Raw genomic sequence first — 17122 nt, forward strand, 5'->3', positions numbered from 1 at the left:
CTCGCTCACGCTCAAAAATAAATAAGACATTAACATAAATTTTAAAAAAAGAAAGTGGTAAAATGTTGATAATTACTGTGGTTATATAATTTTTAATTTTTTTGACATTTTTTATTTTTTGAGAGACAGAGAGAGCACAAGCAGGGGAGAGGCCGAGAGAGAGGGAGACACAGAATCTCAAGCGGCTCCAGGCTCTAAACTGTCAGCACAGAGCCTGACACGGGACTTGAACCCAGAAACTGTGAGATCATGACCTGAGCTGAAGTCGGACGCTTAACTGACTGAGCCGCCCAGGCGCCCCATGGTTATATAATTTTTAGAAGCCACTTTTTAACATAATTGCAATGGGCCAGGTTCTATGCTGAGGAAATGCTTTGGGTACATTAGCCAGCTCTGCCCCAGGAGGCACAATTCTAATCCCCAGCTGGGAGAGGAGGAAGTTGAGGCTCAGAGAGGCTAAGTGACTTGCATGAGGTCACACAACCGGGTAATGGCAGAGCGAAGAGTTAATCCTGGGTCTGTTCATGAAACACTGTTTATTAAACACTGAGCTCGTCAAATGCATGTCCTCCATGGTGTCACGATTATAACTGCCCCTCATGAAGAGTTGCACTATTTTCTTGCTCTTTCATCAGGGTGTGCCTAGATCTGAGAAGTAGAAGCCTTTATTCTTTATCACAGAAAGTTGCTATGGAGACACTGTGTACATCTGTCTCCAGAGATGCACAGAAAAACCAGCAGGAACCACAAACCTTAAAAAAAAAAAATCCTCCAGGAATATTCATGACAAAAATTGCAACAGGGGACAGTAAATCACCACACTGGAACTCTCACAAAATTGAATTCCCTAGGAAATTTATAGGTCACACTCTAGGCTGAAGTGTGGTCCATTCTGAGGACAAGGGAGCACTGGATTAGGAGTCAGGAGACCTAGCTTAGCCACGGTGACCTGGTTCACTGTGTGGCTTCAGACAAGTCCTTTCCTGTCTCCTGACTTCAGTTTCTGCGCCTCTAAAATGAAAGCTTTGAAAGAGGGGCTGCAATCAATTCCCACAGCAACTGATATTCTTCTGTGTGTTTAGAGCTTGTCAGTGCCAAGATCATGTTTGTGTAAGAACCAGGCAAACTGGGTATATGAAAAAAATCTGGATGGGTGTAATGTATTAGGGAGTGGTGAGGTCTGTGGCAAACAGGGATATGCCTGCTCAGCTAAAGGGAAGAACTTCTGCCCAGCTCTAGCCATTTTGCCATGTGAGAATGGAAGTCTGGGGCTTATCATTTTTCAGAGAGACTAATAACCTAGGTTGCTATATAAAAACCTCCCCAATTTGTAAAATTCAGGGCAGTTAATCATGTCCCCACCCCCCCCCACCCCCCATGGGCCGCCAGTTTGAAACCTTTGCTTCTGAAAAAGTATAAGGAATCACTCGGGGAAATCTTTTCCTTTGTTGCCAAAAGCAGTCCCTACTGAGGTGGAACACAGCAGCTGGTTAACACTGCTCCTGAGTGAAATATAAAAAATAGGGAAGAAGCATTTGGGGATTTAAGTCAATTCAGACAGAGTCAGTTCAATAAAGGGTAAGCAAGATGCTGAAACTGCCTGTCACATGTTCCCCCCACATTTTATTTTTCTGCCACTCTCAATTAATCAGAAGTGTCAGCCCTTCACTTCGGATTTCCTGGCTGAGGTTGTTAATTGAATTTTAATTAATGGCAACTTTAGGAGCACAAAATGAAATCCTAGCCCAAGGAAGATCCACACGGAGCTCTGGATGCAGAAAGCTCCTTGAGACCACCCCAGTCTATTCTCTTTGTTTTGTAAATAAAGAAACTGAGGCAAGGCTGTGGCTTGCTCAAGGCCCCTCTGATGTTCGTCCCCCTCCCCCCACCCCGCCCCGGATCCAGGTCCAGTGCTCATTGCCAGACTCCAGGCTGCCCCTGGGACACGATGTGTCCAGCCTTCATAAATGATGTTGATCTAAAGAGTCTGGTTTCCAGAGCCAGGAATTCATATTGTGCCAGAGGAGACCGGATGAGGTGACTTCCACATATATTATCCCCAGTTGCAATGTCAGGACAAAGGGGATGCTGTGTCAAGCTCCTGATTGGACAAAGGAGAGAACATGCCCCCTTGGAGATCTGGGTAAACCCACCTTCTTCTTCCCCTGTGCAACCAGGAAGACCCTCCCCTCTTCCTGGGTGGGGGGGCGAAGTTCCACCTGTACTCATGGCCCCACAAGGCACCCACCAAAAAATTACTTCTGCCCACATGCCGTGGACTCCATGATACGAATCCTGAGGGACACAACTCTCTCCACCCTGTTAGATATTTATTAGATGTTGGTGTGGCCTCAGTGCTGTCTCTTCTTCTATCTGCTTTCTGAAGGTATCAAACACTATGAGTCTGATTGAAAGATGACCTCAGTCTTCTGCAAGAGCATTCATTTTAAAAGTTCGTAAAAAAAAAAAACCCGTAAATACATAAATAAATGTTCTCAAATAAAACTGTTTCCATTCATCGAGCATAAACTATAGCCCAGGGCGCTATTGAGCTCTTACCCTGGAGCAGCTGAGGACCTACTGTGTCCCACTGTAAACTTGGTATTTTCATCAGCATGGGATCAGGGGAATTTTCACAGCCACTGAGAAAAGAGCATTGCTTAAAGTATTTTCAAGCAAGGCCCAATAATTAGCATCGGTGTTGACCTGACCTGGATTTGAATCCCGGCTCTGCCACGTGCTAGCTGTGTGTGACCTTGGGCAAGTTAGAAACCCTCTGGAAGACTTGGGCCATGAGTTAAACGAAGACAGGACCCTGCACGGTAGATTCAGAAGTGACATCAATCATGCAAGCGGGTGAACACACACACATACGTGTGCACACACACGCACCGGTAACCCATCCTGTCTGACTCCTTTCCTCCCAAAAGTCCACATTTCCCTTACAGGGCTTTCTCTACCTACCCCTTACTACCTTCGAGGGCTTGTCACCTAGACCCTTCTGTCCACCACAACCATGGCTCTCCTTCCTCCCACAATGAGTGCTATCTCATCAGACAAATCTGCTTCCCCGATATCCCACTTCCTAAACATCAGCTATAGAATTTTCTCCATCCTACATTCTTCAGTAGATTCCAGCAAACACAAATCTTCATTGTTGGAGGGCCTGGCGTCAACTCAGTGGAACAAGAAATTGATACATGCAATGTGGGGTCAAACCAAGAGGTAGCTGAAGAAATGAGACCCATCCTCCCACAGTTTAAAAATCAACTCTGATGATTATTACAAAAGAAAAGTTAAAAGCTCTTCTGGTCCCCGGTAATATCATTAGAATATGCATTTGGCTTCTTGCGGTGACTACGTGGACAACCATGGCACTCACTGAACACAGTAAGTCCCATAATGTTTGCTTCAAATAATACACATTTTAGGGGTATCTGGGTGGCTCAGCCAGTTAAGTGTCTGACTTCAACTCAGATCATGATCTTGTGGTCTGTGAGTTCAAGCCCCATGTCGGGCTCTCTGCTGACAGCTCAGAGCCTGAAGCCTGCTTCAGATTCTGTGTCTCCCTCTCTCTCTCTGCCCCTCCCCTGCTCACACTCTGTCTCTCTCTCTCTCTCTCTCTCTCTCTCTCTCTCTCAGAAATAAATAAACATTAAAAAAAAAAACTTTTTTAAATTAAAAGATAAAAAAAGGGCGCCAGGGTGGCTTAGTGGGTTAAGTGTCCAACTTTGGTTCAGGTCATGATCTCGCGGTTTGTGAGTTCAAGCCCCGTGTCGGGCTCTGTGCTGATAGCTCAGAGCCTGGAGCTTGCTTCGGATTCTGTGTCTCCTTCACTCTCTGCCCATCTCCTGCTCATATTTTGTCTCTCTCTCTCTCTCTCTCTCAAAAATAAACATTAAAAAAAATCTTTAAAAAAAAAGATTTAAAAAATCATACACATTTTAAACTATCTTGATTTGTGACAGATCCAGGATACGTCTCATGGTGTTCAGAAAGAGCCAAAAGAAATTCACATTCAGAGCCAGGTTTTCACTTTTTCTTTCTTTCTTTTCTTCTTTCCTTCCCTCCCTCCTTTATTCTTCTCTCTCCCTTCTTTCCACCCTCCTTTCTCCTTCTCTCCTTCCTTCCATCATTCTGTCCTCCCTCCCTTCTTTCTGAGACCCCCTCTCTCTTCTCTCTTTTCTTCAGACCAAGAAATTCAAAATTCCTATACTGCGTGTCACCAACCGCAAGCCAAGCCGGCGAGGCTCCACCCTCAGTCTGTCTCGGACCAGTTGGGGATCATCCCCCCAGAGCAGTATGATGTCCATGAACCCCGGCTCAGACGAGCCCCAGAGTGTGATCACCCAGGCAACAGGCAGCAAGGACATTGAGGACAATGAATCCTCTTCGACCAAGCCTGACGAAGAACCTCTCCATATCAGTAAGTCGTACCTGAGATCTGAACAATCTGCCTGGACTCTTTGCCTTAAAGCTAGACATCAAGAACCCCTCCTACTCCACCTCCACCCCCATTCAGTTAAAAGAGACACAGGGGTCTCCTGGCCCTGTACAATTTCCTCAGTCCCCTTTGCTTTTCCCCGGGGGAGACTGGAAATATACTCTGTTCCTTGGGTTACTCTGAGCAATTTCTCCTCGAGAGACAGCCCATGGTCATCAATTGCTCCTTTTAAATTTCTAATAATTATAGCGGCGCCTGGGTGGCTCAGTCGGTTGAGCGTCCAGCTTCGGCTCAGGTCATTATCTCACGGTTTGTGAGTTCGAGCCCCATGTTGGGCTCTGTGCTGACAGCTTGGAGCCTGGAGCTTGTTTCAGATTCTGTGTCTCCCTCTCTCTCTGTTCCTCCCCTGCTCGTACTCTGTCTCTCGCTCTCTCTCAAAAATAAATAAACATTAAAAAATTTTTTTTTAATTCTAATAATTATATTTTATTGAGCCCGACTTATATAAAATGTTGTCACTTCAGCATGAAATCAATATAAAATTATTAATGAGATATTTCACATTTTTTCATACTAAGTTTTTGAAATGCAGCATAGACTTTTTAAAATAACTTTATGGAGGTATAATTTGCATACCATAAAATTCACTCTTTTTAAATGTACAATTCAATGACTGTTAGTCAATTTACAGAGTTGTGCAACTATTATCATAATCTAGTTTTAGAACATTTCAATCAAACCAAAAGAAAACCTCATATCCATTGGCAGTCTCTCTCCTTTGCCACCCCATGGCTCTAGGCAACCACAAATCTACTTTCTGTCTCTAGGGATTTGTCTTTTCCAACTATGTTATATATGGAAGTTGTATCCCTCTGTGACACTCGTCCCCTCCTCCCCCTGCTCTGGAAGATGCATTTTCAGTGGTTCACAATTTGGGGGACACAGGTGCTTTAGAAAATCTATTAAAAACTAGGAGTCCTCTCTCCATAAGAAAATTTATACACACATATATACATAGTTTTGCATACTCTTTTAGGTACAGCCTATGGACTTCCACCAGATAGAATCGTAACTAGAGTCTATAAGTCATGCAAAAAAAATTATTCTCAGAACTTTCTGAGTAGAGTAAAAGTATAGTAAAAGGAAATAGGAAAGAAGGGATTTATGCAGAAAGAGAGGATAGAAGAGAAAAAGAAAGGATCATGAACGAGCTGGCCAATGCAAAATTATGGACTCTGGTTCATGGACCCCTTCCCACCACATCTCCTGTGTCCCCTCAGTGGCGCCCAAGCGGAGGCCTGTCTTCTTAGCCAGTGTTCTTTCAGACCATCTAGAATGCCTGTGGCAACCAATGCTGGGCTGGGCTAGGCTGAGCTGAAAAGAACTGGGTGTAGGATAGTTTCAAGGAGATTGAATAAGAGGTCAAGGTAGACCAGAAAGCCTGATTGAGGCCCTAATCATCACAACAAAGAATGGACAGAAGGACAAAGCATCCAGTAAGTGGTCAGGACTCAGAGTAATGACTGCCAATGAGAAAAATTCCCACCCTTGTCATCAGGGTGAAAGCCGTGAAAATCCATGAAAGGCTCCGAGCCCTGAAAAGCTGTTTGCTGAACAGACTATCTAAGATAGTGAGGAACCAAGATCAGCCATCAGCAGACGTGTGACTCTTATGGATTTCTTAAACCTTCTTTCATTCGACACGTATCTACTGATCAGCTACTGAGCACCTGGAACTGAGGATTATAGTTCCTGGCCTCCCCAAGCTTAGGTTTTAGAAGGAAAAAGCAGATTATAAACGAAACTGCAAATATCAAGTCAGTTGCAGATAGTATGTGATCAGAAGATAATAAAACAAGACATGGGCCAGAGAGAGACTGTCGGTGGGGATGAGGCTAGTTTAGCCACAGTCGTCAAAAAAGCCTCTCTCAGCTCTGACCATTTAGGCTGAGATCTCAGGATATGAAGCCGGGGAGGGAGGCAGGAGTCAGAGTGGGCATGGCCTTTGTAGGGTAAGGTAAGGACTTCAGAATGATCTCAATGGCAACAGGAAGTCTCTGGGAGGTTTTCAGTACAGGACTAACCAGATCTGGTTTTCTTTTCAAGGTGTCTGTGTGGTTATCAATGTTATATCCATGTTGTGTGTCTTTCAGCCCCAAAAGCCCTGCTCTTAAGTAAGAAGAGAAGTGTCCCCAGCTCCAAGAACTGCCTCAGTCCAGAAGTGGCACAGTGTCCCCCAAGAGGAAGCAGGCATGCCAAAGGAAGGAGGGGGTGGAGGGGGAAGGTATCTGTGATGAGCAGACGGGTGAACAGTGCCACCTCTCCAGGCCTCTGAGACCTGTCCCCAGTCGCTGCCTCCTACCCACATCTAACCAGCTAACTGGTCCCCTCAGTCCTACCTCCTAAAACTCCTTTAAACCTTCTCTCTTCATTCCCGTCGCTTTCATCTTCGTTTAGAGATAGAAAACTGAGGCATGCAGGCTAGTTCCTGCCACTTACATTTTGTTTAATACACAAGGTTTTGTTTAAAAAAAAAACTGGGGTGATATTCTAAGATTGAGAGATTTTACATAAAAATTTTGATTAAAAACCCACCACCACCACTGTGGCAAGAGTGGACCCGCAACCATGCACTACATCCAAATGGAGCTGCCCCTCTTAGGGGGGGCACGTGCTGGCTAGTTTTCCACAATCCCCACCACTCCCTATTACCCCCAATCATTGTTCCCAATTGGCCAAGTGCATGGCCGTTTATCATCTCATGTGCCCTACTATTTTCCTTAGAATAAGGATGATGATGATCATGACGATGATGACAGTACAAGAGTTAATGCTTAAGAAGACTTTTACGTATCAGGCACTATTCTAGCTTCTGCTATATACATACTGTGTACATATACAAATTCACACTTATGTGTATGTATATATTTGCATGTAAATTCAATGAGTCCTCACAATTTTATGCCTTTTTGTAGATGAGAAAAGTGGGGTACAGAGAGATTAAATTACCTGACCAAAGTCACACATCTAATAAGTGATGAGGCCAGAATTTGAACCCAGGAAATCCAGTCTAGCCCTCGAGTCACACAAAATTTGATTTTTCTTACACTAGCTCATGTCATCTATCCCGGTACCTGACCCTTCTTGGTACCTGAGTTTGGAACCCCCAGGTCCACAGTCTCATTACCTCTCACCTACATGACAGCAACAGCTTCCTAGTCTCCCTGCTTCCTGTCTTGCCTTCACTTGCCCATGGATTCTTCTCCATGTTGAGCCAGAAGGAACTTCCTAACTTAAAAATCTGACGTAGGAGTGCCTAAGTAGCTCAGTTGGTTAAGCATCCAACTCTGGATTTTGGCTCTGGTCATGATCTCATGGTTCGTGAGTTCAAGCCCCCCATCGGGCTCCATGCTGACTGTGCAAAGCCTGCTCGGGATTCTCTCTCCCTCTCTCTGCACCTCCCCTGTTTACTCTCTCTGTCTCAAAAATAAATAGATAAACTAAAAAAAAAATCTGATGCAGTGTTGCCCAGCTTAACATCTTTCAAGACTCCCCACTGCCTCTAAAACAGTGCATCTGATCTTGTCCCAAGCTGTTACAATAGGCTCAGCTTTTGCCACTTCATACCTTCCACCAGGCACTCCAACCTCAACAAATAGCTTTCCTCTTCTTAAACAACGCTCATTCTCTCATGTTGTCCTCTGTCTGCAATGCCCTTTAACCTGTGACACTTTAGTCTGGTGGACTCCTAGTTAACCTTCAAGACCCAACTCAAATGTTCCCTGTGAAGTTTTCTCTGACTCTCCTGGGTTCCCTCCCTGTCATTTCCCTTAGTACTTTTATTTGGTTTTATTGAGTACTTAATTTTAACTTACAATTGTATCTCAGTGTATCAGGAACTCCTTTTGGCTAGATACAGCAATCTGAAAAATAGTAGCTTAAGAAAGATATTTATATTTCTTACAGATTAAAGAAGACCAGTCCACAGCTGGTATGGCTCCAAAAGGTCATCAGGAAACCTGCTTCCTTCTGTCTTTCTTTGCCATGATTCTCAGCATCACTTTACGATCTAAAATGGCTAGAATGCCAGCCATCACAGCCACATGCTAGGCTGGAAGCAGAAGAAAGTAGGTGAAGTAGGAAATTGCTCACTCCCAGCTGAATTGAAGCAATCTTTTCAGAAGCTCCATGCAACATTTCTACTAAACTCTTAGCGCCCAGAATTTAGTCACAGGGGCACACCTAGCTGCAAAGATGTTGGACAACAGGTCTAGTAAATGCTTACCCTCACACACATAAACACACACACACACACGCGCGCGCGCGCGCGTGCATGCGTGCACATGCACGTGTTTCTATTACTAAGGAAGAGGGGGGGAAAGGAATGTGAGCTCCCTGCTGGTGTAGAACAATGACGTCTTATTCACCTTGAGCCTGGCACACCGCAGGTGCACAACAATGACCAGGAGATGCGTTTCCACCAGATATCTATGTCCCAAAAAGAAAGTCTTTCTATTTCCACCTCCTCACCCTTCCCCTCTATTTATACCTTATCCTCATCCCATTTGTCAGAGCCTTGACAAAAGTAGATTAATTTCCCAGACTTTCACTGCCTTCTAAAACCTTCTCAAATTTATTCTGAATTCATGAATCCTATTCTGAGAGACACCATTTGACCAAGGTCTAATTTCCAGGGCTGGCTGCATAATGAAGTCTTTGTGGAGGCAAATCACTGGAGACAGCAGGTTGTGGCCTCTCCGTGGACTGATCCCCTCCCCAAATCAATGGCAAGGGGATTCTCGAGAAACCAAAGCCCAGGCCATTCCTGCTGCCAGTCTTGAGGCTCCCAGTCTTGGAACTGTAAGAGGAGAAACTCACTTAAATAGCAGCCCAGAAAAGATGCATCCCACGGTGGCTAGCGTTCCCCCAGAACCCAACCCCATACAACAAAAAGACCTCCTCCATTTTCCCCTGAAGAGGAAGGAATGAGTTTTGTCACTCAAGAGTGAGCTGTGTGGACAGGCTGTAGATGGAAGGTGGAGGACAGAGTCAGAATTTTTTTTCTTTGGCGGTGTGACTTAGCACTCGAAAACACGGGATGCCATTGTCTGTGAGCAATGGGTAGTGTCCTCTCCATGGCTCTGGGGACTCAGGACTGAGCAGGTTCCTCTGAGTGTGGGCATCCATTCCAGGACCGTCTTCCTCAGGGAAATCCTATTTTGTGGCACCCGATCCCCTTCCAAACAAGTATCTTCTCCCAGGTAGCCATGAGGCGTAGATGTGGGCCTCCAAACCCCCAGGCTTTATTCTAATTCATATGTAACCAAACTCAGGTACATGATGAATGGAGCCTGATTTTGGTTGGGCACCATACATTCCCAGACACATTATCGGCAAGCAGAAAAAAAAATTTTTTTTTCGGTGCATTAAGAGAGCGAGGAGCCTTCTATATGATTCTCTAGGAAAGCTGCCTGACGTGCCAGGTCACTAGGGTCATTTGCTGGTATCCACCCACCCCTAGGCTGGCTTGCTTGTGAGTGGGGGCAGGAGCGGGGGAGCAGTCAGATGTTGCTCCTTGGTTCTGAGGAGATGGGAAGAAAGTGGAGGAACCAGCTACAGGTGCCTTACTCATAGGCTTCTAGACACTCCCCAAGGATTCTGGGATGTGCAGCAGTAGGGGAGGTGGGTGTGACAAGACAACGAGGAAGATCAGATTCAGGTCAAATGGAATCATGCCCTCAAATTACTGGGAAGATAGATTACTTGAGAATGAAGAAGGTGGAGTAGAAAATGGCTGAATGAGGGTGTTGTTCACAACCTAGATGGCTCCAAGGTCATTGAAGGGGAGCGCCCTTGCCCTAAGCACCCACTGACTGCATTCATAAACAAGGCTGGATACAAATGGCCATAGCAAGCACTGGGCCTCGCTCTTCTAGGTATGGCTTTTGAGACCTGCACTTGCGTTGACTATAGGCACCTGACAAAGGGTGAAAAGGGTCCCCACTGGCACTGTCCTCCTTCGCTGAACCCCCAAATCTAGCTCAAGTTCTTCCAAGTCCTTCCCTCTTTTTCTCTCCTTAGCCATTCACTTATTTACCCAGCAAATGGTGACTGAGAACCCTCGATGACAAGCACAGTGCCAGGTACTTGCAAATCTGTATCCATATAAAACATGTAGGATTTCTACTGTCCCGCTCCAAGTACAGTTCATTTTCTAATATTAGTTTCTCAGGGCTGCGTCATGAAGTACCATGAACCGGAAGGTTGAAAACAACAGGAATTTATTGTCTTACACAGTTCTAGAGGCTGGAATCCAAAATCAGGGTGTCATGGGGCTATGCTTCCTCCAGAACCTATAGGTGGGGAATCCTTCCTTGCCTCTTCTAGCTTCTGACAGTAGCTGGCAACCCTCGGCACTTGGCTCTAGATGCACTGTCAATCCAATCTGCCTCTGCCATCACAGGCCATCCTCTCCCTGAGTGTCTGTCCCCTCTTGCTATAAGGACACCAGTCATATTGGATTAAGATGCCACTCTACTGCAGTGTGACCTCATCTTAACTTAACTAATTATACCTGCAATGTCTCTGTTTCCAAACAAGAATGTGAATAGTTCACGTTCTGAGATACTGGGTGATTAGGACATCCATGTATCTTTTGGGAAGACACACTTCAACCCCTAACAGTCAGGTACAAAGATGTATTTCTACCCTATAGAAAACAGCAACAATATTAAGTATGCAGGGAAAAGTCCACTAGAGGCAGGAGAAATGGGGCAGCCCGAGTGTGCACACCTGCCCAATGGCCACCGGCAGCGTGCAGCAAGAATGAACCCCATCTCAGAGTCTTTTACAGGGGAGCGGGTGGTCTGGATTTTTATGTGAAGCCTTCCAGTTTGAAAAGCTGGGTATCTGCATCAAATCAAACAAAACCTGTGAGCTAGATTCAGCCTGTGGGTCACCAGGTTGCCACATCAGGTCTGTGGGATCAGAGAGGGTTTCCTGAACAAGACGATTTCTTCTGAGAATTGGAAACCGTTTTGTCTCTGGCTACACTAGAGTTTAAGGTCGGGGAGGGGAGTGAGATGAGACAGGAGAGAAAACAAGCAGCCAGACCCTGCAAAGCCTGAGAGGCCACTTGGAGGAAATGTAGATGCTGTCCAGAAGGAAAACGATGAGTCACTGGTTGTAAGCAGGGAGATAACACCGGGTGTATAACCTGCCAAATGCTGTGGGCTGCCTAGACCCCCATCTACCCTCTCCAGCTCCCCACACACAGAAGTGGAGGGGATACCAGCCCCGCCTGCCCTCTGGACAATGACCTCTCATGTTCCCATCAGATCTGCAGAAGCTCCTGGAGATGGTTCGGGAAGATGCCCGGAGGACAGTCATAATGGAAAATGGGATGCACAAAAAAGCGCCCAGGTATTGTTCTCTTGACCCCTGGGGCAAATGCAGGATATCAGAATAACAGTGATAACATTAGCCACAGCAGTTCTGAATCCTTAATATTTTCTCTGTGACAAGCACTGAGCTATGTACTTTGTTCATGTATATCACCTCCCTGGGTTCTTACAACAACCCTCTAAGGAAGATACTGTGGTCTTTATTTTACAAATGAGAAAATGAGGCTCAGAGAGGCTAAGTAACTTGTTCAAGGTCACCCAGCCAACGAACGGTAAGGGCACAACTCAAAAGCAGATCCTTCTAATTCCAAAAAGCATCCTCTTAACCACCATGCTACCCTGCTTCCCAGGAGTTGTAAGGTTATTCATCCACTCTTTTACTGAATATTTATGACCATGTAGAGACTAGGTACTAATTATTACAGGAAGCGTTATAAAAGGGAAGCTCGGACTAAGAGGGTGAATACTAGGGAAATGTGATCTAGTCTGGGATGTGGATGAGGATCAGAGAAGTTCCCTCCAAGGAAGAGACTATAAGAGATTGTGGATGAGGCATGAAAAAGAGCTACCCGGCCAAAGTTTGGGGGGGCGGGGTGAGGAGACAGATGAACATTTCAGGCAGCACATGTGCAAACATGGTGAGGAGGGACCATGGCGCCTTCAAGGACTGAAGTGCGGCCAGAATGGGATGGAGAGAGGCATCAGCCTGTCTGGGGACCTCAGAGGCCACTTCCAGGATTCTGGTTTCCACCCTAAGAGACTGGCTCGTGGCGGTGCACTTGAAGCTGAAGTGTCCTCCTCCTGGCGGGAAGCCTTATCCATGGGACTTCCGACCTCGAAAAGCCTCAGAGAGCAGGCAAGCTAGAGCCGGAGTTCCCTTCCCAAGTACAGATCCTTCTGAGTAAGCAAATGACTTCCTGAAAATAAATGACACACTGGAAGAGGTTCTTCATCGCTTTCAGCCTACTGGGATGCCGGCTATGACTTATTGGTTATTGTTATTACCATAATTACAGTTCACTGAGCACTTTCACATGCATCACACCCGCCACTGCTTGCTAAAGACGAATCTGTCTGCTGCTGCCTCAACTGGCATCGGGGCTCGGAGGGTGGCACTCGGGAGGCATCCAGAGACAATGCCAGCCCTTCAGGCCCTGGCCGCTGTTACTGATTTATCAGCATTGGAGACAGACGCTAATGATGAAGCATCAGCTCCCTGGGTCTCTCTCCTTTGTAAGAACTCATGGCATGAACACTGGCATTGGAGTCAGACTGACATGCATCTGAAACCCGGAACAGGTCAACGTAGCCTTTCTCTAAACCTCAGTTTTCTCGTCTATAGAATGAGACTGTGTGGCCTCGAAGCGTTGGCCTTGGAACCAAGGAGGCTAGGGTCAATCTCCGTCCCCATGATTTAATTGCTGTGTGATGTCGAGCAAGTTGCTTCACCTCTCTGAGCCTGATTCCAATTCTGTAAAATGAGACTCATTAACAACCTACCTCAAAGAGATGTAGTGAGAACTACATAGCCTTATCTTTGTAAAATATTATACTTGTGGAAATAACATCTATTTCAATGAGAATTAGCTGAAATAATGCATTTAACATATTAATATTAGCACCTGCCTAGCATATCGTAAGCATTCAATACATGATGACCGCCGTGATGGTGTTGGTGGTACTTTTGTTTCACATGTGGCGTCCCACAGAATCTTCGCAGCATGTTGCTGAGGCGGGTGTATTAACAGCTACCCATTACCAACGCCCCACCACACGGATGGAGAAGAAGGGCGATGACTGACATGCATAAGGTGCTCAAAAGACAGAACCACGTGAGAACACAAAACTCACCATGTGGCCTCTGTGTTCACTTCAGTGATACAATAACCATGGTTACAAGAGCGAGAACCTGTTGAGATGTCCCATCTTCAACTCCTCTGGGAGAAAAATCTCCCTAATCTCCCCTGAGGCAGCAGATATTGGAGGCTTCTCTTTAGAGCTGTAGAGAGACAGTTAAGAAAAGCTGCACATTTTCTTTTGTCCTCCTCGCTTTAGAATCTGGATTCCTTTTTCAATTTAGGCCCCACATCTGTTCCCAGCAGGGATGACAGAGAATTCTGGGGTTTTTAAGAACCCCTAAAAGCCAACTGGATCAGCCCCCAGCCTCAAAGCCAGACTGCCCTCTGGCCATCTTAGTCCTGTTCAGGCTGCTGTAACAAAAATGCCACAGACGGAGTGGCTTACAAACAATAGGTATTTATTCCTCGCAGTTCTGGAGGCTGGGAAGTCCAAGATCAAGGTTCCAGCCGAGTCGGTGTCTGGCAAGGGCCTCCCCCATAGATGGCAGTCCTCGCCACAGATGGCCGTCTTCTCACTGTAACCTCGCATGGGGGAAGGGAGCTCCCTGGGGTTTCTTTTGTAAGGGTGCTAATTCCAATCATGAGGGCTCTGACTTCATAGCTAATCATCTCACAAATGCCCCCACCTCCTAATACCCTCACCTTGGGGATTAAGATTTCAACAGATGAGTTCAGGGGGATGCAAACATTCAGACCATAACATCACCTAGGAAGATGACCTTTTCTTAAAACTCTGCTAGCAGTATTTCCTTTAAAAAAATTTTTTTTTAATGTTTATTTATTTTTGAGAGACAGACAGAAGGGAGTGGGGGAGGGGCAGAGAGAGAGGGAGCCACAGAATCCGAAGCAGGCTCCAGACTCTGAGCTGTCAGCACAGAGCCTGAAGTGGGGCTCGAACCCACAAACCACGAGATTATGACCTGAGCTGAAGTCAGATGCCCAACCAACTTAGCCACCCAGGCGCCCCTAGCAGTATTTTCTAAGTGTCTCTGGGGATCAGAATCAGCTGGATGCTTGTTAAAAATACAAATTTTTAGTCTTCATCTCAGAACCACTGAATCGGAATCTCCAGAGGAAACTATTTTTTAACAAGCACTCCAAGTGAACACTATTTCACAGTATGTTGAGAAATTCTAAGGTTTCAAAATGTGCTCTCTGCACACCAGTATCAGAAGTGTGTGTGTGTGTGTGTGTGTGTGTGTGTGTGTGTGTGTGTGGTTTTTAAATGCAGCTTCTGGGGCCTCGCTCCAGGCCTAACATACCCAAATCTCTGGGAGTATGGCTCTGTATTAGCAGCAATCTCTCCAGGTCTCCAGTTGATTCCTATGCCCCATAAAGTCTAAGGATCCCTGCTCTCGAAAGAGAATCCTCCCACAGATACTGACTGCCTCCAGGGCACCGTACGTTGAAGGCCTTATTAAGAGACCCATCTTGTTTTGCAGTATCTTGTCAATGCTCAAACAAACCAAGAGTGATTCTGCCTATAAAGACGTGCAGACCACCCGCAAATCAAGGTAGGAGACACCCCACAGTTACAGGAACCATTGCAGAGATGCCCCTTACCAGACTATAGAAGGTGGGGCAGGGAGGAGGGACTTTTTCCTTCTTCATTAGAAATAAGCTTCTTAATTCCTGCGGGGGGGGGGGGGGTATCCAGGTGTCTCTCCCCACATCCCAAAGTGAATATCATAAAGTTAAAAATCTTCCTGTAGTAGAGGGATATGAAGCAAGGAGGATGTGTTACAGGACTGCCCTTTCCCTCTTTACTTGAGCAACTTGTAATGAGGGAAGGGAGGTCTGCCCCCATTTCATTTATTAATCTGAAGTATACTCATCAATCCCCATGTGTGCCAGAAACCGTGCTAGGTTTGGAGGGATTCAACAGTCTGCTATCATAAATCTCACTATCTGGACTGAAGCCGTAACTTTTTCGTGTGCCGCGGACCCTCTGGCAGTCTGAGGACTCCTTTCAGAAAAATGCCTTTAAGTCCATGCTGTAAATAACAAAAGTTTACAAAGAAATCTGTAGTAATACAGGTTCTGACATTACAACCAAATGTGGGATATAGTAATCTATGAGCTTCTTTAGCAGTGAGTTATATAATAAGACTTAGCACATCTAATAACTACTATAATTTTAGATTAGTGCTGAGTATAAATGATCTTTCAAAATATCTGCCACAATCGTGACGCAAGGTGCAAATACATGCGATTTCCATTCCTACTAAAGGCTAGTTGAAATAAAGATGTGACCTTTTTTCCATCTGCATTCATGGGCTCCTTGAATCCTGCCTTTGGTTAAGAATCACTGGTCTAATGGGAGAGCCATGTCTTTATTAAATAATCCCACAGAGTTAGCCATATAATCATGACTATGGAAAGTGTTCTGAAGGAAAAGTAAGGAGGATTGGGTGAATGTTGAGCACCAGGGGCCAAAAACTGAGTTTGACATTTAAGCTGAAACCTGAAGAAAAGAAGACTTAGCTAGCCTATGGCTGGGATAGATGGGAATCGTGTTCCAAGAAAAATGAATAGCATGTACAAAGAGCCTGAGACAGGAGGAAGCATAGAGGCATTGAGCAGAAATCAGTATGGCTGAAACTCAAGGAGGGCCAAGGAAAAGGGAGATAGAGACAGGCAAAGGGTCCTTTGTTATTTACTTCTGTTCGCTTGTTTATCACAGTGAATGCCACTACTTCCCTCACCTCCCACATCCCCCGAGTCACACTATCAGCCCTAGAAAAGAAGAGAGCCACCTTCCAGACCATCAGGAGGAAGGTCAAAGCCAACCCACTCTCCCAAAGAATGCATCTGCAGGGGTTGGGGCTGCTGGTTGGAATCCAAACACAAGGGTTTCTGGGTACTATTCCTGGGGCCTGCATCCCAGTAAGGTGGGATAAGGGCTCAATCCATCACCTACCAGGGCTAAGACCTCTAGATCCAGTCCCCTGAGCCTCTGGGGGAAAGCAGCAAAGGTTAGGACCTTTCCTGCGGAGAGGGGTTTGGGAAATGGCAGGCCTACCTAAAGAAGTTCCAGGCACTACAGGGCCAGAAGGGAAGGGTCAGCAGCACATCACAGGGATAAGAAAAACAGAACCACACAGATAAGGCAATCAAGTAAGTCTTCCAAGCATTTTGTAGAAACAAAGGGAGACAGGGCAAGAGAGAAGGTGAGAAACACTGATGTTGAAGGACCAGACCACTAAAGTAGGACACAAGAGAAGGTGCAGGGGAGGGACAGGCATGCACAATGGAGCTTCACCCCTTCTAGAAACTCTGACCAGGCAAAGTCACAGGAGGGAGTAGCCACTCAAGGAATTAAATCAGCCCATACCTGGGAAGGGTTCAATGTCATGAGAGCTGACTGATCACAGATGAGGACACTGATGATCCCGAGCTGAGTTGCTTGCCCACAG

General features: G+C 45.8%; 1 protein-coding gene across 2 annotated transcripts in view; it reads left to right on the forward strand.

Moving 5' to 3' along the window:
- CCDC60 (coiled-coil domain containing 60) overlaps positions 1–17122 on the forward strand; it is a 163658-nt gene that overhangs the window by 138967 nt on the left and 7569 nt on the right. For both annotated transcript variants that reach the window (XM_042962526.1, XM_042962527.1), the window contains 3 exons: positions 4192–4426; positions 11782–11866; positions 15149–15220. In XM_042962526.1, the coding sequence (XP_042818460.1) occupies positions 4192–4426; positions 11782–11866; positions 15149–15220 (392 nt within the window). The remainder of the gene's footprint in view (positions 1–4191; positions 4427–11781; positions 11867–15148; positions 15221–17122) is intronic.

This window comes from Panthera tigris, chromosome D3, assembly GCF_018350195.1.
Source record: "Panthera tigris isolate Pti1 chromosome D3, P.tigris_Pti1_mat1.1, whole genome shotgun sequence".
In the NCBI taxonomy this organism is placed as follows: Eukaryota; Metazoa; Chordata; class Mammalia; order Carnivora; family Felidae; genus Panthera; species Panthera tigris.